Genomic DNA, 22,386 nt, shown 5'->3' on the forward strand with positions numbered 1-22,386 from the left:
AGAGCGGTAAATTTGGCTTCTAAAAATTGTAATAAATCTTTTAAAACTGGTAAATCTCTCGGATGCTTGAGTGACTCGATGTAGTCGTTGTGAGTGTCCGCATCTAATTTTTGCGTGAGTATATATACGATGATAGGGTCCCAGTTCTCTATGCTGACTCCCAAGTTTTTGATAGCATTAAGGCATTCGTTGGTGGTGTCGTGAATCCTTTTAATTGAAATTGCGGACTGTTGCTGCATAATAGGCTGGTTGAGTAGGACACTCATGTGAGAATTAAAAATTAGTTTTGTGTTGCTGTATCGGTTGTTTAGAAGATCCCAACATACTTGATAGTTATCTGTAGTTATGTGTAGATGTTGCACTAGCTTTTCTGCTTCGCCCTTTAATTTACTTTTCAAAAACTGCATTTTTTGACTATTTGATAAGGCTCGATTCGTGTGGATGGTTTCGACAAACAAGTCTTTAAAGGATAACCACTGGTGGTAGCTCCCACTAAACACAGGGATATCCATTTTCGGGGTGGTTTTCTCCCGATACAGATCAGACCACATCTTGCTGTTGATACTTTTTTTAATTTCGTTAAATTTTCGCTCGTAGCTGCTGAACATTTCTTCGTAGTCTGGATCGTCTTCGTATAGTTCGCTGTCTATTTCCCAGTGCAATGCGTCAATGATGGTCCAGCGTGATTGTACCGACTTCAAAATATCTTCGTATTCCCATTTTTCTGAGACAATGTCGAGATCGATGCTGCTAATTGTACGCTGAAATGCCTTAAAATTGCTTCTTTGCCTTTTCAACATTTCTTCTAATTTGCTGCTATTACCTTGGGTTCGCGAAGTTTCTTTATCGGATGACGTCACCGGACGTGACACGCTGCCAGACGACGGTATAGCTGTAAAGCCTGGCATTTGCAACGGGGTGGCTGGCTTTAGTACACTTTTTTCTTTAGACTCACTGGGTAAAAAGGTGAGTAAATAGCTGCGTGTGTCATTATAAAAATCGGATGTTTTCTTATAGTAATTGCTAGTGAAATATTCGTTCGATTTGTCGCTAGAATCGCAAAGCCTCAAATGATTATTTTGAAACTCCTGCCAATAACTTTCTAAAATGCTGAGACGCTTTTTAATATGAGCCGGTGTCTTACGTTCGGCACCGTCTTTCTTAAAATTAGTTAAAAATTGATTCATAGCCTCCATGATCTGGGTTTGGCTAGCTAGAAGATCTTCCATTTTATAAAATGATATAAATACTGATACTGCTGATAATAGAGAGCTGTAGACTCACCAAAGCTGCTGCTGGTTGACTTACGTGGCGGCCCTTACTGCGCTCGTAAAAAAATCACTCGCGATATAAGTCCCGCTCACGATAAGCTCGAAGGACCAAAAAGATGTATGTTACACCTGAATTGCTGCTGCTGATTATGGTAGATAAAAGATATAAAAATAAAAGTTAAAATATAAATATATTTGCTAATATTTAATTGATATGAATGAGCTCACGAACGCGCTGTACGATGATGATATGTGAACGTGAACTGATGTATTTAGCTAATGAATCGTGCAACTAACGTAAACTGCTGATCGGGCGATATGTATGTGCGGCTGAACCGTACAGTTAATGACTACTTAAATGACCATATGTGACATGGATTTTGTTATTAATTAATTCATATTCATATTTTATTTTATTTTTTAGTATTGGCATGATTTATTTCGTTTTTTTTGATAATTTATAAATTAAAATGAACCATTTATGTTGGCTAACTATTAAATTTGACAACCTGTATACCATATTCTGGCAATATATATAAATTATTAAATTATTATTATTAAAATATGCTACAAATAAAAATCGTAAACTAAATAAAATCTTAATTAATTATCAATCAAGAGGAAGATTATTCCGATCTAAATTTTAAACTATTTGGACCTTACATTACAAAAACCTATAAGCTGTATGAATCTTTAGTAATTTATATTTTTTGTTATCAAGTTTGTATTTTTTTTTCACAATAATTAAGGTCAGTTACCTTCATCATCTTCATCAGAGGAGTCATTGTGTTCGGATTCAGAGTCAGAGCAGGACTCTCCATCAGAGCTATCCACGGCGACCGCGCCACTACTGGCCACGCGACCACACTCCGGTGCCGCCTATAATGGTAAACATATTTTATTTATTTATGTCGTCAAATATTTTATTATTATTTAGAGACAACACTTATTGGGACATGCAGAGTGAATAACAACAATCATACATATCACGGACAGTTCTGTTTCACAATTACAGTAATAGATGGCGTTACTTGTATTTTGATACAATTAATAATAGTAAAAAATATTAATATAAACAATTACAAATATTAGGTGTATTGTGTGTGGTTTATTGATATGGGTCGAGCAGATATATTTTAGTATGAATTTTGGAGCAGCCCGATTGGGTAAGTAGTTTGATCTTGGCGACAATCACAGCTAAATACTCGCTTATCATCTGGCTAATTTTTAGACACACGAGTACAAAATGATTTGATTAGGCTGTTTTCTCAGTGCGTTTTATGCTCCAGTGGTTATGAGTTTGATTTCTTCGAGTGTGAGTGTAATATAGGTATTTCAGTGAGTCATTCAGTTCACCCTATTGCAGACTGCTCCGTTAGTTCGGAAAGTGTCTGCGGACCAGTGTACGCACCGTCTTCACCACGTTGTGGTCATTTCGTCCACGTCGCTAATGGTTTCCAGCGAATCGAGTAGGTTTTGGAGTACCAGTTGGAATTGCTCGAAGCCACATAATATTTGGGGCAGAGTAGGTCGGAGAATAGATTTCATCAAGCAGGCCCGATTTTTGCGTAAGGCTTATATTTAGAGTGCCCCATAATAACCGGTGGTCGCTGCCGGTGTTAAACCTGTTAACCACTGAGACATCTCTGAATATATGCCTTCTATCCGCTATGACGAAATCTATCTTGTGCCTCGTCACAGTATCGGGGCTTTGCTATGTCCATCGCCTTTGGAGCTTCTTCTCCAAAAAGGAGTATACGTACGTATTTATTTAAACATATTTTCTTTACATAAATATATCTCGAAAAAAGTACCCATGTCAGTCGGCTTTTCCCGACAAGCGTTCAGCTTATTGTACTTCATAGCATGTACTATTTAAGCTTTGTTAATAACGTTTTTGTGGTGTAAAATAAAGTATAAATAAACAATTTTAAAACAAATAGTGTGTAGGACGTCTCACCTCGTCCATGGGGTTGACAGTGATGGTGAGCGCGGAGTCGTCCCACGCCATCTCGTCAGGCAGGCGCGCGCGCTGCAGGGCGGGGCGGGGGCGGGGGCGGGCGCGAGCGCGCACCACGCCCAGCGCGCCCAGCGCCACCACCGCGCCCACGCACACCGCGCCGATCAGCACCGCCACGTTGTCTGCCGCGCACGAGCTTTACTTTACTATACAGCGCTAGGTAGAGGACTGTCTCGCACACGCACGCACGCATACACGCACACACATACACGTGTACCTAATGACAGGTAGATAGAGATACATATATACCGCTAAAACATACTCATTAAATCTGGTTCTGGAGCGCAGCGCGTGCGCCGCGAACAGTGTAGTGTGTATGTGATCAGTGTGGTCGTATAGAGCGGCACTCAACAGAGACACTCACTGGGGGCGCGCTCCCGCGGCAGCTCCAGCAGGCGCGCGGCGGGCAGCTCGGCCGCGTGCGGCGAGCGCAGCGAACAGTGTAGTGTGTATGTGATCAGTGTAGTCGTATAGAGCGGCACTCAACAGAGACACTCACTGGGGGCGCGCTCCCGCGGCAGCTCCAGCAGGCGCGCGGCGGGCAGCTCGGCCGCGTGCGGCGAGCGCAGCGAACAGTGTAGTGTGTATGTGATCAGTGTGGTCGTATAGAGCGGCACTCAACAGAGACACTCACTGGGGGCGCGCTCCCGCGGCAGCTCCAGCAGGCGCGCGGCGGGCAGCTCGGCCGCGTGCGGCGAGCGCAGCGAACAGTGTAGTGTGTATGTGATCAGTGTAGTCGTATAGAGCGGCACTCAACAGAGACACTCACTGGGGGCGCGCTCCCGCGGCAGCTCCAGCAGGCGCGCGGCGGGCAGCTCGGCCGCGTGCGGCGAGCGCAGCGAACAGTGTAGTGTGTATGTGATCAGTGTAGTCGTATAGAGCGGCACTCAACAGAGACACTCACTGGGGGCGCGCTCCCGCGGCAGCTCCAGCAGGCGCGCGGCGGGCAGCTCGGCCGCGTGCGGCGAGCGCAGCGAACAGTGTAGTGTGTATGTGATCAGTGTGGTCGTATAGAGCGGCACTCAACAGAGACACTCACTGGGGGCGCGCTCCCGCGGCAGCTCCAGCAGGCGCGCGGCGGGCAGCTCGGCCGCGTGCGGCGAGCGCAGCGAACAGTGTAGTGTGTATGTGATCAGTGTGGTCGTATAGAGCGGCACTCAACAGAGACACTCACTGGGGGCGCGCTCCCGCGGTAGCTCCAGCAGGCGCGCGGCGGGCAGCTCGGCCGCGTGCGGCGAGCGCAGCGAACAGTGTAGTGTGTATGTGATCAGTGTAGTCGTATAGAGCGGCACTCAACAGAGACACTCACTGGGGGCGCGCTCCCGCGGCAGCTCCAGCAGGCGCGCGGCGGGCAGCTCGGCCGCGTGCGGCGAGCGCAGCGAACAGTGTAGTGTGTATGTGATCAGTGTAGTCGTATAGAGCGGCACTCAACAGAGACACTCACTGGGGGCGCGCTCCCGCGGCAGCTCCAGCAGGCGCGCGGCGGGCAGCTCGGCCGCGTGCGGCGAGCGCAGCGAACAGTGTAGTGTGTATGTGATCAGTGTAGTCGTATAGAGCGGCACTCAACAGAGACACTCACTGGGGGCGCGCTCCCGCGGCAGCTCCAGCAGGCGCGCGGCGGGCAGCTCGGCCGCGTGCGGCGAGCGCAGCGAACAGTGTAGTGTGTATGTGATCAGTGTGGTCGTATAGAGCGGCACTCAACAGAGACACTCACTGGGGGCGCGCTCCCGCGGCAGCTCCAGCAGGCGCGCGGCGGGCAGCTCGGCCGCGTGCGGCGAGCGCAGCGAACAGTGTAGTGTGTATGTGATCAGTGTGGTCGTATAGAGCGGCACTCAACAGAGACACTCACTGGGGGCGCGCTCCCGCGGTAGCTCCAGCAGGCGCGCGGCGGGCAGCTCGGCCGCGTGCGGCGAGCGCAGCGAACAGTGTAGTGTGTATGTGATCAGTGTAGTCGTATAGAGCGGCACTCAACAGAGACACTCACTGGGGGCGCGCTCCCGCGGCAGCTCCAGCAGGCGCGCGGCGGGCAGCTCGGCCGCGTGCGGCGAGCGCAGCGAACAGTGTAGTGTGTATGTGATCAGTGTAGTCGTATAGAGCGGCACTCAACAGAGACACTCACTGGGGGCGCGCTCCCGCGGCAGCTCCAGCAGGCGCGCGGCGGGCAGCTCGGCCGCGTGCGGCGAGCGCAGCGAACAGTGTAGTGTGTATGTGATCAGTGTAGTCGTATAGAGCGGCACTCAACAGAGACACTCACTGGGGGCGCGCTCCCGCGGCAGCTCCAGCAGGCGCGCGGCGGGCAGCTCGGCCGCGTGCGGCGAGCGCAGCGAACAGTGTAGTGTGTATGTGATCAGTGTAGTCGTATAGAGCGGCACTCAACAGAGACACTCACTGGGGGCGCGCTCCCGCGGCAGCTCCAGCAGGCGCGCGGCGGGCAGCTCGGCCGCGTGCGGCGAGCGCAGCGAACAGTGTAGTGTGTATGTGATCAGTGTAGTCGTATAGAGCGGCACTCAACAGAGACACTCACTGGGGGCGCGCTCCCGCGGCAGCTCCAGCAGGCGCGCGGCGGGCAGCTCGGCCGCGTGCGGCGAGCGCAGCGCGTGGGCCGCGAAGACGCGCGGGGCCGCGGCGGGCTGCGGGCACACGGCGCTCTCAGAACGAATCGACAACACTGTGCACTATTCGCACACGGCAGAAGTTAAACTTGTTTAGATCCATCTACATGTATGTATACACAGTCTGTTCAAAAAGTATCGTGATTTCGAATTTCCTCGGGCTATGTATATTCGATTTTTGATTTTTTTGTAGCGTTATGTTAGTACTCAAGTCCCATACTGATGCTGAAAAGGTCGGCCATTTTGAATGTTTAGTAAATTTTTGACAGCTGCTTTGTTTGGATGTGAGCCAAAGCTCGTCTTCAATTTTTGCCTATTCCTAAAACTGGATCAAAGAATCTGTATTAAATTTTGTGTGTAAAACAAAATAAAGTGCGCGGACGCATTCCGAATGTTGACTGTGGCATATGGTGAAGTTACCTTGGACCAAAGCAACGTTTATCGGTAGTACAAAATGTTTTCAGAGGGCCGAGAAGATGTGAACGACGAACAGCAATCCGGACACCCGAACACGTCAACAACAGACGAAAACATTGATAAAGTGAAGAAAATAGTATTGTCCAATCGTCGAATCACCGTTAGAGAAATTGCCGAGAACCTAAACATATCGATTGACTCAAGCCATTTGATTGTAACTAATGATTTGGGCATGAAGCGGGTCGCCGCGAAATTCGTGCCAAATTGCTCAATTCCGACCAACAGCATCGCGTTAACATTGCTCAAGAGATGTTGAACTCGGTCCGTGACGACCCAAATGTGCTCCAGAGGGTCATAACTGGTGACGAATCATGAGTTTATGGTTATGACGTGGAAATCAAAGCTCAATCATCCTAATGCAAGCTGCCGCATGAGCCAAAACCGAAAAAAGCGCGCGTTGGATCGTGAATTTTTTCTCACAGTTTCCTTTGATTGCAGGGGCATGGTGTATTGTGAGTTCTGGTTACAGGGTAGTACGGTCAATATTCCTATATTACTTGCAAGTTATGTGCAATTTGCGCGAAGTAATCTGCCAGAAATGCCCGGATTTGTGAAAGAACAAAAACTGGCTTTTGCACCATGATAACGCCCCTGCTCACACATCGTTGCTTGTGTGCGAATATTTGTCTAAAAACAATACAGTAATGGTCCCACAGCCACCGTATTTCCCAGACCTGGCTCCCTGTGACTAATTCCTGTTCCCGAAACTGAAGAGGCCTATGAAAGGACGAAGCTACGCCACGATTGAGGGAGGAGATAAAGACGGCAAGATCACGAAAAATGATTTTTTTTAAGTGCCTTCCTCCTCGAAGGATTGGAAAAACTATGGCACAAGTGCCATATATCCAAAGGGGATTACATTGAAGGAGACAAAATAGATATTTATGAATAAATAAATACTTTTTTAAAAAATACAAAATTCGCGATACTTTTTGAACAGACCTCGTATAATATCACCCCCCATCCCTCTCTCTATCTATCTTCATTAACTTATATCTCCCTTTCAACTTCCGTTCGGCTCGCCCGGTCACGCGTTTCGTAACGTCCTCGTCAAGCTTGCACCAACTTACTCCCCAAGTCGAGTATGCGTAAAGAAGTTTTGTTTCAGAAGTCGATTGACGGTAGGTCGTTGCGATTCGCTCTACCGATGATGATCACCGTCGGTAGAAAAAGATCGTAAGCGCCATGCGGAACGCGTCGATTACACGTTTCGAACAGTAATGTATTCTATCTTATTCTAATCGTTTTTACCGTGATACATTTTCGTTTCATCGACTTTCAAATCACAACGATTTTAAAGAAGTTTCACTTCAATAGCAATAATAATTTTCATTTGCATTAAAAATGACATATTACACAGTATTGTCAATGCGTTCACATGCTTAATTGACAAAATTATTTAAAACTAATTACAATTAAAATATTACGAAATATAAAAAAATTAAAAAACAAACTGTACATAAAAAAAAACTGATTTTTTACACGATTGATAAATGTAGAGTAAAGCTTACCACAATATATTAATGACAACCACATCTGAATCGGATAAGCCGTTTCTGAGATTAGCGTGCACAAACGCACAGACAAAAATTATAGCAACCATTGTTTTGGCTGCTATTTGCCTTGATAAAGGTTTTAATACATTTTTTCGGTAAAGCTTTAGACTAGGAAAAACCGAATTTCGGGACCGTGGGGGGAAGGGGAGGGTGAAGGGTGCGGAACGTTACCCCTGGTACCACTGTCACACTTCGGAACCCCCAAAGTTTTGAGGTTAGAAAAAAAATCGTAGCTTTCACACGTTATTTTCACATTTCACACGAGTTTTTTTCACATTTCACACGCTATTTTCACATTTCACACGTTATTTTCACGTTTCATACGTTATTTTCAAAATAAAAACGATCTCGATTCCAAGATCAACAAACGATACAACTTACGTTACTCATACTCCGTTCCGTAGTTTTCACATATTACTTTCATATTTCACACATGATTTTAAAATTTCACACGTTAATTTAACGTGTGAAATAACGTGTGAAAACACGGTTTTTTAACAAACGATACATTAATGTTTAACAACTGAGAAATAGATGTTGCAATAAAAAATGACAATCCATTTATCGTTTCGCTCCAAAACAAAGTTAGCATAAATTCATTGTTTTTGTTTAAATACGTATAAATAATATAATAATAATTTCTTTATTTCAGGTAACAATTGACCCATAAAACAATTCCTCTTAAACAATTCTTATAACAACTAGAAAAATTAATGAATGTCACGACAATTTGTAAAATACAATAATAAAATAATAAAATCACATTAATAATATACAATACCTAATACAAATAAATAATTTTAACAATAATTTCATTATATAAAAACTAAAACAACTAATTACAGCAACACAATGTCAAATATGATATTTAATAAAATAGATGTGCATACATACAACGGACACGTAAATTTTACTATTTAAAAATAAAAACATGTACCCAATAAAAACATATAATATGATTCTAATGTATTGTTCACTTCGATATCTAAGGCAAATACAACTTAAATAAAATAAAATTAATAAATGTCACGACAATTTGAAAAATACAATTACAATAATAAAATGAAACTAATTACAATCACACAATGTCCAATATGAATAATAATAATAATTAATATTTAAAGCTTTCGCTCCGGCATTTGTATCGCAAGGTGTCTATCGCAGCAATGCCGGAGGTAGAAGCAGTCAAAACGCTCCGCGATCATCTTCAGCACACTGTTTTGGCAACCCCTTACTCTACGCACAAAAGATGCGCATCGCTTACGCATGGTGGTGTGGAAGCAGTCGGTTCTTGCGTCTGCAAACATGCCTGAGGCGCTGCAGCATCGGGGCAGCCCCAACAGTATCCTGAATGCATTATTGTAGAGGACACGGAGGTCACTGTATCTTTTCTTTGTGTAGTCAGCCCATAAGCTACACGTATAAAACGAGGTACAATATGCTCTAAAAAGTGTTATCTTTACTTGGGCTGAGCAACGAGCAAACCTTCGAGCTAACATGTTCGCTCTAACTGACAGTGCCCTCCGCTCCCTCCCAATGTCTGCATCATCCTTGAGACAAGTAGTAACTATATGCCCTAGATACTTAAATTGCTCCACCATTTTTAAGGGTATACCAGAGAGAAGCACGGGTGGGCCATTCGGGGGGCATTTTGTTCCGATAGCCTCAAAGACCATGCATTTGCTTTTTAAAACGTTATATTTTAAGCCATGATAACACGCGTAATCCTCACATGTCTGTACCAGCTGTCTCATTCCACTGATTGACGCACTCAGCAGTACCATGTCGTCCGCATAACTTATATTATTTACGCATACTCCATAAAGGCAAAGGTCTAAGATCATACAGTCTTATTACTTGTTATGTTTTTTACTTAAATATATTTTATTTTTATTTATTTACTGTTATATACGAAAAATACTCAATATTTTAGTTCATTTTATATGACAATAAATAAATTAAAAAAAAATAGTGATGTGAAAAACATGACATGAATAAAAAAAAATTTAAAAAAAGGGGGCGCGTTTAAAAAAAAAGGGGGCTCTTTATAGGCATAATAACGTTACAAAAAAAAAATAGTCCTAACCTATCTAATTTAAAATTTTATTATATGACAATAATTATTATGACATAATTGACATATCAAAAATTTTAAAAATATTAAGAAGAAAAATGAAGTTACTTCAGACTTGGCTCCGGCCTTGTGTTATATCAGAACGAAACTTACAAATTCAAACTAGGCTGTATGGATTATAGTCCCTTGTCTTTCCTTATTGGGGATAAATTTTAAAACAACAATTAAAAAATATTAATTACTAAACAAGTAAACACGTTTATTTTCGTATAGTTTTTAAATCTTCAATACTATATTAAATATAATAACAATGGCAAGTGAACTAACAAGTGACTTAAATGAAACTGCCAGTACTAATGGTGGAAAATTATTAAACGCAAAATTAAACATAAAAGTATTAATGTAGTTAATGTACATGGTTTATAATTAATATTGTATATACAACTCTGCCCTGCTTTGAACCTGCAGTAATCGATACCACAATTTAAAATTGTAGACCAAAAGATTTTGAAAATTGATTACATATTTTTAATTATGTTTATGCAGTACATACTTATTACGTTTACTGTTTATTAGTTTAGCATATAACTTTTTTGCAACAAATACTAACTAAAACCAAATGTAGTACAACACCTTTACTATATTTTTAGTAGTATTAAATATTAATTCTGAAGCAAAGTTTATGAGACTAAATACATTAATAATTAACAATGAATCCATCTTGATTGTGATAATAACTCTAATATATAAATTAGTTTCGATACTATAATTTAAAATTATAGACCATTAATTTTAAAAATTGACTACATATTTTTAATTTCATTTATGTTTCTATAAAAATATTTTACACAATTGTTTGTTCAGATTGTATATTTCAAAAGAATGATAATGAGTAAAGGTATATATTTAAAAAATAAAAATAATATGTTTAAAAATAATAAAAATTATAATAATTTCAACCTGATGTCTCATGATTCCACTTAATTTAAGTTACAGGCATAATTCCGTTCCAAAAAAAACCCTAACCTATCTAATTTAAAAATTACACCGTTTATAGACATAGTTTGTTACTAAAAAAAAAAAAAAATAACTAACCTATCTAATTTAAAAATTACACGGACATAGTTATGTTACAAAAAAAAAAAAAAAAAAAATAACCCTAACCTATCTAATTTAAAAATTACACTGTTTATCGACATAGTTTTGTTACAAAATAAAAATAACCCTAACCTATCTAATTTAAAAATTGCACCGTTTATCGACGTAATTTTATAACAGTAAATAAAATATATTTAATTAAAAAAACATAACATGAAACAAGGCTGTATGTTCTTAGACCTTTGCCTTTACAGTTATTTAAGCAAAAACAATGAATTTATGCTTACATTGCTTTGGAGCGAAACGATAAGTGGCGCGCCATTTTTTTTAAAGCATCTATATCTCAGTCATTAAACATCAGTTGTATCGTTTGTTAAAAAACCGTGTGAAAACAATAACTTAACGTCTGAAATGTTAATATCAAGTGCGAAATGTGAATATAACACCTGGTTACCGCAAGTTGTATCGTTTGTTGAACATCTTGGAGTCGAGACCGTTTTTACGTACTCCTGTTCGAAAATAACTTATAAAGTTGCGAAACGGCGCATGGATTGCACTGCCCGCAGCGTCGGAGCTAAGGTGAAGTCAGACGCGGAGCTCAAAGGTATTATAATAGCTTTAAATCCTTCCTCTAATCTCAAAACTTTAACCATGGATATCTCTATAACAATGGGGTTTCGAAGTGTGGCAGTGTTACCTTGTATAGCTTCCCCTACACCCTCCACCTTTCACCCCCAAAAACCCCATAATTCGGTTTTTCCTAGTCTAGAGCTTAGCCTATTTTTTCTTATATATCTTCCATGTACATACAGCGATCCGCTACATTTTTATTTTAATGTATTGATTATAATACTTGATATTTTTTTTCATCATAGCATCTACTCGCAGTCCACTGCTGGACATAGGCCTCCACAAGTTCACGCCAAAAATGGTGTGAACTCATGTGTTTTGCCCATAGTCACCACGCTGGGCAGGCGGGTTGGTGACAGCAGGGCTGGCGTTGTCGCACCGAAGACGCTGCTGCCCGTCTTCGGCTTGTTTATTTCATTGCCAGCTTTCATTGCCAGATATTTATTTATTTTTATTTTATATATAGATATTTTTTTTTTACAATTTTATCATAAGACGAAGTGACCTGTATGACCTTTATGAAAGAATTGCTTCGTTGAGATACATCACAAGAAATTATAACTTTTTAAATATTTTGTTTACAAAATTCATAAGCAATTACGTACATTTGTAAGCAGTGGTCCAAAAAGAAACTAGACTGAAGAATTCTAAACATTTTTGAATATCATAACAATGTCATCGTTCCATAGCTTAATTGGCTAGAGCGCCGACACGGTCAGTCAGAGACGCGGGTTCGAACCCCGCTGGAGCGGTCAATTTTTGATATGATATTCAAAAATGTTTAGAATTCCTAATGTGTGGGTAACAAAAAATAAAATCGTATATATTAGACTGAAGAATGTTACCCCTTCTAGTGTACTACTTTTTTATTACTTGTACCCCCAAATTGACCCAAAAGTCCCAAGTGTATAAGTGTAAGAAGAATGTCCCACCTTGTCCCTGGCGACGTCCAGCTTGTCCGCCAGCCCCGCGGGCCGCTGCGCGTGCGCGTCGCCCGCCGCGCGCGGGTGCACGACCGTCAGCTGGGGGGAGGGGGGGGGGGGGGGTTAGTGAACGGCGGTCTACTTTTCTCATATATATATATATATATATATATATTTATATTTATATTTGGTTATATATATATTTGGTTTTTTAAAGGAATATTTCTCCGTAAGTGATATTGGTACTTTATCGACAACTTTTTTTACAATTAAAATATCAAGCTTTAACTGAGGTAGGGCACAGCAGGAATACACTTACTGACTTACAGAAGATCACAGCAAAATAATACTGTTTTCAAGCAGTATTGTGTTCCTGTTGGTGAGTAAGGTGACCAAAGCTACTGGGGGGATTAGGGATTGGGTCGGCAACGCGCTTGCGATGCTTCTGGTGTTGCAGGCGTCTATAAACTACGGTAATCGCTTACCATCAGGTGAGCCGTACGCTTGTTTGCCGAACTACTGGTATAAAAAAAGAAAATCAAAATCATCAAATCAAAAGTACAATCGAATCGAATTTTTTTTTTTGTAATATGTTAAAACTTAGCAATGGAAACACTCACGGTCTGTACGTATTCGTTGCTGGTGAACCGCCCGTTGAGCTCGGAGCACGTCAGCTTGAACACGCGGTTGAGGTAGTACGCGGGCTTCTTGTTGCTGTACTCGATGTTGCGGAGCACCTGCCGCGGGACGTGGCGTTACAGTTGTTGTTGGTGCTGGCTTGATGTGTGCACTTGTTCTGTACTATTGTGTGTATGTGTGTGTGTGTCTATGTATGATTAGTAAGTATTGCAATGAAACACTACTATTTTTGGTTGAGATGTACGAACGGTCGTGTCATGTAATGTGTGAACGTGTGTGAAGCGTGGGATGTATAACATAGTGTGTAATATGAAGTGTAGAGGCTGTAGTATATAGAATATGGAATTTGGAGTGTGAAGTGTGGAGTGTGTAGTGGGGAGTGCGTAGTGGGGAGTGTGGAGTGTGGAGTGTGTAGTGTGTAGTGTGTAGTGTGTAGTGTGGAGGGTGGAGTGTGGAGTGTGTAGTGTGTAGTGTGTAGTGTGGAGTGTGTAGTGTGTAGTGTGTAGTGTGGAGGGTGGAGTGTGGAGTGTGTAGTGTGTAGTGTGTAGTGTGGAGTGTGTAGTGTGTAGTGTGTAGTGTGGAGTGTGGAGTGTGTAGTGTGTAGTGTGTAGTGTGGAGTGTGGAGTGTGTAGTGTGGAGTGTGGAGTGTGTAGTGTAGAGTGTGTAGTGTGGAGTGTGTAGTGTGGAGTGTGTAGTGTGGAGTGTGTAGTGTGTAGTGTGGAGTGTGTAGTGTGGAATTTGGAGTGTGTAGTGTGGAGTGTGTAGTGTGGAGTGTGTTGTGTAGTGCGCGGGTCACCTTCTGGTAGTTGTCGACGGTGTCGGCGCCGGAGAGGCTGACGCCGTCGCGGGTGAGCGCGGCGCGCACGTCGCTGTCGGGCAGCAGTGCGCTGCGCAGTGCCAGGGCCTCGTGGTCGGGGTTGAGCGCCGGGTACACCGACACTACGCACGAGTCCAGCTTCTGGCTCTCCGCTTCTGTGGGGACAGTTAATCCTTATTAACTGTTATGTAATCGTGTCCAGAAAACTTCTATTTTGGGTCTATAAATCGGAGTAATTGACATATCTTGGAGAAGAGAGATGTAAGTCAGTTTTACAAATTGATCACATAAACTTAACACGTGTGTGTTTGCAGACTTCTCATTTAGCCAAGTACGTAGTCAAAGTTAAATAATAACAATTTAAAATAACACAACGTCGCGCCAAAGTCGTACCTCTAACGCTGTCTCCAGATCTGGCCAACACTTGGACCCTCAGATCGGGGAAGACCGGTAGACCAGCTCGGAAGTGCGCGTAGTCGCGAGCCGCGTCCGCGCTGCCGTTGAGCAGGATGGTGGGCGTCTGAGGAGCCAGGACCATGACGTAGGACTCCGCGGGACGAGCTTTGATTACACGGCCGTTGTCGCAACTGAAAGAATAAATAAGATAAAATTGCTAGATTTTATGAAATTGGCACATTTTGCATAAAATTAGTCTAGAACTATTACTAGTAGTGTACATGTTCAAGAATATTAAAATGTATTGATAATTTAACCAACTATTTTATAATGTGCTTTATTGTTATTATCACTTTTTGAGCACCATAAATGCAATTTCGATTATCATAAATATAATTGACGATGGTTTGGCGCAACGGTCACAGCACTGGTTTGTGGCTGTTGCACTGGCAGTTCGATCCAGGCCATACAGATGTTTGCCGTGGTCTGGGCGTTTGTACTTGTGTATTGTGTTTCCGGACCATCGATACAGGTGATAATCCTACTGAGGGCCGTTGAGTGTGAGCCGTTTATTTATTTATTTATTTATTCAATTCGGTCATTATTATCTTTATCTTGACTTTTATCATTTCTCCATCTAAACGTTAAAAAAAAATTGACTTCGAACATATCAATTGAACAAAGAATCTAAATTTCTTTAGCAATTTTTTTTGAGTAGTTCTTTATTAGCAGAATACTTACGTGATAGTGGTAGCTAGGTGTACGTTTCTGCGACCAGGCGTGGGGAAAGCGCGCGCGTCTCCGTAAGCCACACGTCGCACTAATGTCTCTACTTCCGCTGCGCCGTCACCCTCCACTGATACTGATCTTAGGTCTGGAAGACAATAAGATAGAATAGAAGATAGTTTATATCAAATTTAATCAGACATAGCCCCCCTATTTTGTCTATAATGGTTTAGAATCCTGTAGTTTTCTGCAAAGAATTGATATTAGCATTATACCTTGTTTATCATTATGGAATGAATTTTTTATGCAAAATATTTTTTTAACACAAGATATGGGACAAGTGTCTAATTTGATAGCAGTTCAGTTATGAAGTAAAAGGCTCAAAACTTTAGCAATAGCTGATCTACTTTTTTCGGTAATGATAAAAACTTTACTGTATTAAACGTATACCTTTATGTTTAGTAAGGACCAAGTTTTAATGTTTACTGACTTCTGACCAGAAAGGTTCTAGTGGACCATTTTTCCAATTCGTTTATTACTCCTACCTGGTTATAGACTAGACGTAGAGGAAAATAGGGAAAATAGACGTAGAGGAAAATAGAGGACCGTTGTTATCAAAGTCCTGTATTCTTTTAGGCTAGTTCGAATTCTGGTAGAGAGTAGGAGGGGAGGGCGGGTGTACTTACATAGGTCGGGAGCCAAACTGAGACCCTCTCGGCAGCGAGCGGCACAGCGCAGAGCCTGTGGAGCCTGCACGGCGCCCGGCAACACGCCCAGCCCGGCCAGCCAGCCGTGCAGGTGGTGCTTCATGTCGCTTTCTGTGCCTGACATACACACAAACACACGCATAGTTGAGATACCACGATTTCGTAATTTTTTTCGACATTTATCTTAACCAGTTCCTGGCAAATGTAAACACTTAGTAATGGATGTTAAAGTTAATGATCAAAACCTTAACTTAAGAAGAGTATTTATGGTCATTTTTTTCTCTAAGGCTTTACTATCAAGACAATCAACAAGATCTAAATAACGTATTCGAATATTCATAGCCATACAAAAAGAGACTGGAATATAAATCTTCGAGACCTTAGAGCTGGTAGTATTTGTACAATTTAGTCAGTAGTATGGGTACGTATGTGATGGTTACCTTGCCAGCAAGCTCCCACGACCAGGGTGGTGTTGATGCCGTGGGCGGGGTGCAAAGGCCAGTCATCGATGACCTCCGGCCCCTTGCCATCTGGAGCGCGGTAGGGCTCACCGTCCACGAACAGTTCCACATTGGGGAAGCGAACGTTCACGGCGTAGTGATGCCATTCGTTGTCGCACACCTGGCAATTGTACCATGACATTATTGTACTATAATGTTTTTAAATTTTTTCAGAACTACTCCACGATATTCAGTTGAGGATATTTTTGAACGAGATTATAAAAAGATGAGGAACAAAAGTTTTGGCAAAAGTTGAAGAACTAAGGTAAATTAATTCCAATAAAACTTTTTCGGCTGGCAGACATGGAACTGTCAAGATTAGTTTGTTAATTACTCCTCAATTGTTATTACATTTAATGTGTATCTCTGTTTATTTGTGCCATAACAAGTATATCTGGCCTAACTAGAATATTATCTCATTTTCTTACTCAGTAACTTCCATTTTTTAGACCTCTTATATATGATAAGTCCAAGGGTAGGTGGTTAAGACAGCAAATCCATTAAATATGTCACCTACATTATCCCTAAGTTTTTATTTATTTATCCAAGCCAGCTTGCTTTGGTACTTAAGAGGCTGAAAAGTAGATTAAGTGCAGAACCGTTATCTTTTGAATAATAAACAGACAAGGTGTAACTAGATAGGTCAGAACTTTATTCTTAATACAGAATAACTCTAAGCTGAAATTAGGAACACAACACCTGAAAACTGCTGTTTTAAAATTCACAAAGAAATAATTATTTGGTGCATTTATGATCTTTAACTGGTTACTAGTTAATTCCTTCCTTTGCTAACGGATTTTAGGTTTAAAGAGCTTAATTTCTCAAGAACATTACAGTTCACTTATGAGTATTGTACATATAGACTTTATTAAATATGTAACAAACAGTTCGACCGCATGTGTTTAAATAGGTAATGACTCAAAAGAGGGAAAGGTAGCGATAAAGAATCATGTTTATTTATTTGTTTAGTACGAGTATTATGAATCATATTGCGAACGTGGTTTAGTTTGTGTTTTCGTTTGATTGAAAGTAGTTGATAAATTAATGTGCAGTTTATGAGTAATTTTTTTTTGTGATTGTATTTTTTTAATGTCAAATATTTCACATCGTGAAGAGGTCGCAATTGAAAATAGTTTAGTTCCGCGCAAAAGTAAGTAAATTGAAAAAAAAAATTGAGTAGTAAACAGTACCTCAGGCAACTTCCAACGCCACTCCGCTGGTCTGAATATGTTCAAGTCACCCTCGCCGAAGTCTCTCCTCAGGAGAAGAATCAGACGGCAGTTCCGGACGAAAAGTGCGTAATGGTGTCGATTCATTTCTAGAATATGAGAAATTAATTAGCTGATAATAAATAACAATCTAACAAACGAAGCTTGTGCTATTATTTGGATTTTATATTGTATATGAAATATTGTTTTTTTTTTGTAGTTCGTCTTTTCTTTAATTTCCTTCATTTCTTATTGTTATTGTGTTATTTGTGTACCAAAACAATCAAACAGCGACGAATTGTGGGTTCGACTCCCGCTCGGAATGGATATTTGTATTTGTATAAACGTTTCTTACTAGTTTGGGTGTCTGTCCTAGTGGGTCTCCCCACCGCGCCTCGGACAGCACGTTAAGCCGTCGATCCCGGTTGTTATCATGTACACCTCAGAGCAATCGTTACTCATAGCAGGGAACATATCCGTCAACCTGCAGTAGAGCAGCGTGGTGGATTAAGCTTGAATCCTTTTCCTAAATGGTGAAAGAGGTCTATGCTCAGCGGTGGGATGTTAGAGGCTGATTGCGATATTTGTGTGTCTATAAGTAGTGTGTGTGTCTCAAATAAATGTCATTTCATTTCTGTGATTAAATTTGTTTGACAGTTTATGGTTTTAGAGTATATAATATGAACTTACTATGATCATCAGCCAAGCAGAGCACGTGTTCCTTTCTATGTTTATCGTGGTCTGGAGGTGGAGCGTGGCGCATCCAGGTCGAAATGGAGAAGGTACTTCCAAGGGAATGTTCCAGGATGGACTCCGGGACCACCGCTGATGTGGACTCTCCGTCGAATTCGAACATTTGCTCGCCGTCACGCCCTGGATTAACTAACATTTGTTTGAAACTATGTTTTTTGACAAATTTAAATATAGTAAATCACTTTTTTACTTCAAACAGGACCTTCAAGTACAGTAGAAATTCTGAAATACTTCTTCAAGCAAATAGTGTAGGGTAAGGAATTAACTCCTACACTACACTATGGTTGTGGCGACATCTATCTCGCGACATACAAACTAGAGAAAACTGTACGTATCCTATATCGCGATATCAAAGTTATCAAGAGCGATTGAGTAGACAGGAGTCGACACCGATTATTTATTTACTTTTTAGTTTAAGGAATATTGTTAGCTTTTTTTTGGTATTACTGACCACTGGAAGTGTTGCCACCCGCAAAACAGAGAACAGTCGAGTGCAGGCAACATTGTGTATTTTAGTTGGAAATTGCTCTTAGCCAGTAAATTAACTGAGGTAGGGCACAGCAGGAAATTTCCTGCTCAATATATGAAGCGGCCCCACTGGGGAAATACCTACCTTATAGAAAATCACAGCTAATACTGCTTTCAAGCAGTGTTGTGTTCCTGTTGGTGAGTAAGGTGACCAGAGCTCCTGGGGGGAATTGGGGATAGGGTCGGCAACGCGTTTTCGACGTTTCTGATATTTTCAAGTGTCTATAGGTTACAATAATCGCTTACCATCAGGTTATGTAAAAAATAATGCTCGTGACCTATAAGCGAATATTAATTATGCAAATATTTGCTATCAATTTAGTTTTGTATTGTTTTCGTATTATTAATGTACAAATAAACCAATAGATGTGGATTCTCATATTTTTGTGAACACAGAATCGACGTTATTTATTTTTCGATGAAATACAAACAATCGTGTATCGGTCTCGCAAAGTTTATTCATGTAATTGATTGATTTCCATGTTTTTATTGAAATATTTATTACAGTAATTGTGTGACGCTCTTTCCTTTACACACTAGTGTGTTACTTTTTTGTAAGTACTAATTATATGTACCTATTTTCGCAAATTAGTTGTTTTTGTGTTTTACACTTACTGGTTCATTTTAGCAAGTTTTCATTTACAAGTTTTATTTTTTTATTGCATGAATAATAGTTGATAAAGAGTAAATATGATAATGAGAACTTTATTTTGACAAAACTAAGTATGAAATTTTTTAATCTGTTGTAAAATATGAGAAAGATATCTCAAGTAAAATGTTTTCGTCGAATTAATGAGATAACCAGAATGTTCGACACTTACCACAAAGTGTTAGTGGGATAGTTTTTATTACCACGAAAAAGGACTTTCAGTTTTACGCAAATTTTACGATTTTCGGACATTGTTACCGATTTTTCTTGATCTGATATCCGTATTCGGGCTTTAAAATTTAAAAAAAAAAATGTACAAAGATAGAGGGGTTAGAGAATTGTAGAACTGAGAAAAAACCAGGATGGCATATTTCTAATTCCTTTTAGTAAGTCTTACAGTAAGTTAATAAAATAATTGTGTAAAACCAACCTGAGTCTGGTTTCAGAGACTTGGCCCACTCGTTACCCACGCCTGGGCTCGGCAGCAAGTCGACTGTCTTCGCGTCAACACCTAGAGACAAAATGGTGACAATTAAAAAAAAACGTAAGAGAAAATATTTAAAAACACATGTAATGTCTTAATTTTCAGGTGTGAAATTAGTTATATTTTAATTGTATCTTTTTAACCTATAACAGAGGTTTGCAACAACCTCTGTTATAGGTAAAAAATGTAGACGAAAAATATTAGTTTCGATAGACATTAATTGATAGTAGGGAAACAGATTGTTCTATTGTGACGGTTTTATCAGTGGCTTCTTTACTTATTTAAACGAATTATTTTGTTATGTGTGACCTCAGAAAGATTAACCTGAGGAAGTTCTAGGTGACACTATAATTGTCACTTCTATGTGTACACTTCCCTACCGCTTTCACTACGCTGTGTCCGCTATGCCCAAAGGTTGTCTGGAAGAGATCGCTACTCTAGCGATAAGACCGCCTTTGTACACTGTTTTTTTATTTGTAATATGTCATTGTGTTGATTGTTGCTGTGTACAATAAAGAGTATTATTGTATAATTTTTGAGTTGTTCTTGATGATGCGGATTCAATTGACTTCGTCAACTTGGTGGCATTGCAGTTTGTTTGTTTTTTTATGTTTGAGAAACTCATAATACAACGCAACACGTACAACGCATTATAACACCTAATCCATTACAATCGAAGCAAATTTCAATCGAAACTTCGCACATCGTTTGTTAATTACAAGTTAATTTATCCTCAACGTTTAAGATTCCCACCGGCTTGTACAACACTAATCCATTAGACGCACCTGTTCGTCTCTCCTAACGTAACTGTAAACTTCTATTTAGTTTCGATATAAAATTAAACAATCTGATTGTTTCTAAGACTCAGGGCAAATGGAAAATATTTGTATTTTATCGACAAGCACAAATACTTATAAGAAAAGCTTTAAAATGTATGAATAATCACTAGAATATGTACGCTCAGTGAACAATATGAGTTACACATTAAAGATATCATCATTACAGCCTATCACAGTCCACTGCTGGACATAGGCCTCCATAAGTTTACGCCAAAAATAGCGTGAACTCATGTGTTTTGCCCATAGTCACCACGCTGGGCAGGCGGGTTGGTGACCGCAGTGCTGGCTTTGTCGCACCGAAGACGCTGCTGCCCGTCTTCGGCCTGTTTATTTCAAAGCTAGCAGTTGGATGGTTATCCCGCCACAGGTCGGCTTTTTAAGTTCCAATGTGGTAGTGGAACTGTGTTATCCCTTAGTCGCCTCTTACGACACCCACGGGAAGAGAGGGGGTGGCTAAATTCTTTAGTACCGTAGCCACACAGTACATTAAAGATATATATGCAGTCAAATTAAGAACCACCTCCTTTTAAAGTTGATTAATAAGGATTGCGACGTGTATCTTGATGAAAAGGAAAATTGTGTTTGTATTTAATTTGGGATCCTTATTTCAATTTATTTCTTGATCTGCGGTAGATGGGAATGTTATAAGAAAACGTGAAAGTTTAGGAACGACTTATTTTATACACCACATGTTTTGAATTTGTACGATTTTATTTTTGTGTTACCCACACATTAGGAAATTCTAAGCATTTTTTTAATATGATATTAAAAATCGACCGTTCCGACGGGGATCGAACCTGCATCCCTGACTGACCGTGTCGGTGCTCCAGCCAATTAAACTATGGAACGATGTACCCACTAGATCGAAATTTTTTATATGATGTATTTATTTTCGGTCTAAACGACCGTGTCGCCGTCTATAGTGAGTTCTTTACAGAAACCCGTTGTATTTGTACAAACATTTCTTTCCGGTTTGAATGTCTGTCCTTGTAGGTCTCCCCGCCGTGCCTCGGAGAGCACGTTGAGCCGTCGATCCCGGTTGGTATCACGTACACCTGATAGCGAGCGATTGTCACTCATAATAACATATTATAATATTATAGTAGTATTCAATTAGTCCCTTACCACAGATATTTCGTTGTGAATGCAAGCTGTAAGTATCCCGGTCGCAAGCGACACCAGCCCGGGAAGCCTGTAATGTCACGGCGGCTTGGATGCGGGTCACTCCGGGACACCTCTCGTCACTGGAGCAGGCCTCCAGCCTCGCTGCGGGGAACAGGGCCAGGGGTCCGGTGCCTGGGGCGTAGTCCACGCGTTCCGCAAGACCTAGATATTTATACATGTACAGAAATCATTAAAGCAGTGTTACGTATCTTCTTCTAAAATATAAAATCAAAAACCTTCACAAAAAAATATGTTAAAGTTTTTCATGTACCCGTGATCAAATGAACTTTGCGTGTGCCTAAAGTCATAGAATAT

General features: G+C 40.9%; 1 protein-coding gene across 1 annotated transcript in view; it reads right to left on the reverse strand.

Annotated features, from left to right (window-relative positions):
- The window catches only part of LOC123666382 (calsyntenin-1), a 50,242-nt gene that overhangs the window by 10,253 nt on the left and 17,603 nt on the right, over positions 1–22,386 (reverse strand). Inside the window, exons 6-21 of the mRNA XM_045600477.1 lie at positions 22,033–22,233; positions 20,015–20,095; positions 18,345–18,527; positions 17,637–17,764; positions 16,387–16,567; positions 15,926–16,063; positions 15,255–15,387; positions 14,511–14,704; positions 14,097–14,269; positions 13,282–13,398; positions 12,612–12,760; positions 9,422–9,619; positions 6,480–6,678; positions 5,816–5,966; positions 3,232–3,413; positions 2,030–2,150 (exon numbers count right to left, since the gene is read on the reverse strand). Of these exons, the coding sequence (XP_045456433.1) occupies positions 2,030–2,150; positions 3,232–3,413; positions 5,816–5,966; positions 6,480–6,678; positions 9,422–9,619; positions 12,612–12,760; positions 13,282–13,398; positions 14,097–14,269; positions 14,511–14,704; positions 15,255–15,387; positions 15,926–16,063; positions 16,387–16,567; positions 17,637–17,764; positions 18,345–18,527; positions 20,015–20,095; positions 22,033–22,233 (2,529 nt within the window). The remainder of the gene's footprint in view (positions 1–2,029; positions 2,151–3,231; positions 3,414–5,815; positions 5,967–6,479; positions 6,679–9,421; positions 9,620–12,611; positions 12,761–13,281; positions 13,399–14,096; positions 14,270–14,510; positions 14,705–15,254; positions 15,388–15,925; positions 16,064–16,386; positions 16,568–17,636; positions 17,765–18,344; positions 18,528–20,014; positions 20,096–22,032; positions 22,234–22,386) is intronic.

This window comes from Melitaea cinxia, chromosome 26 (genome assembly GCF_905220565.1).
Source record: "Melitaea cinxia chromosome 26, ilMelCinx1.1, whole genome shotgun sequence".
In the NCBI taxonomy this organism is placed as follows: Eukaryota; Metazoa; Arthropoda; class Insecta; order Lepidoptera; family Nymphalidae; genus Melitaea; species Melitaea cinxia.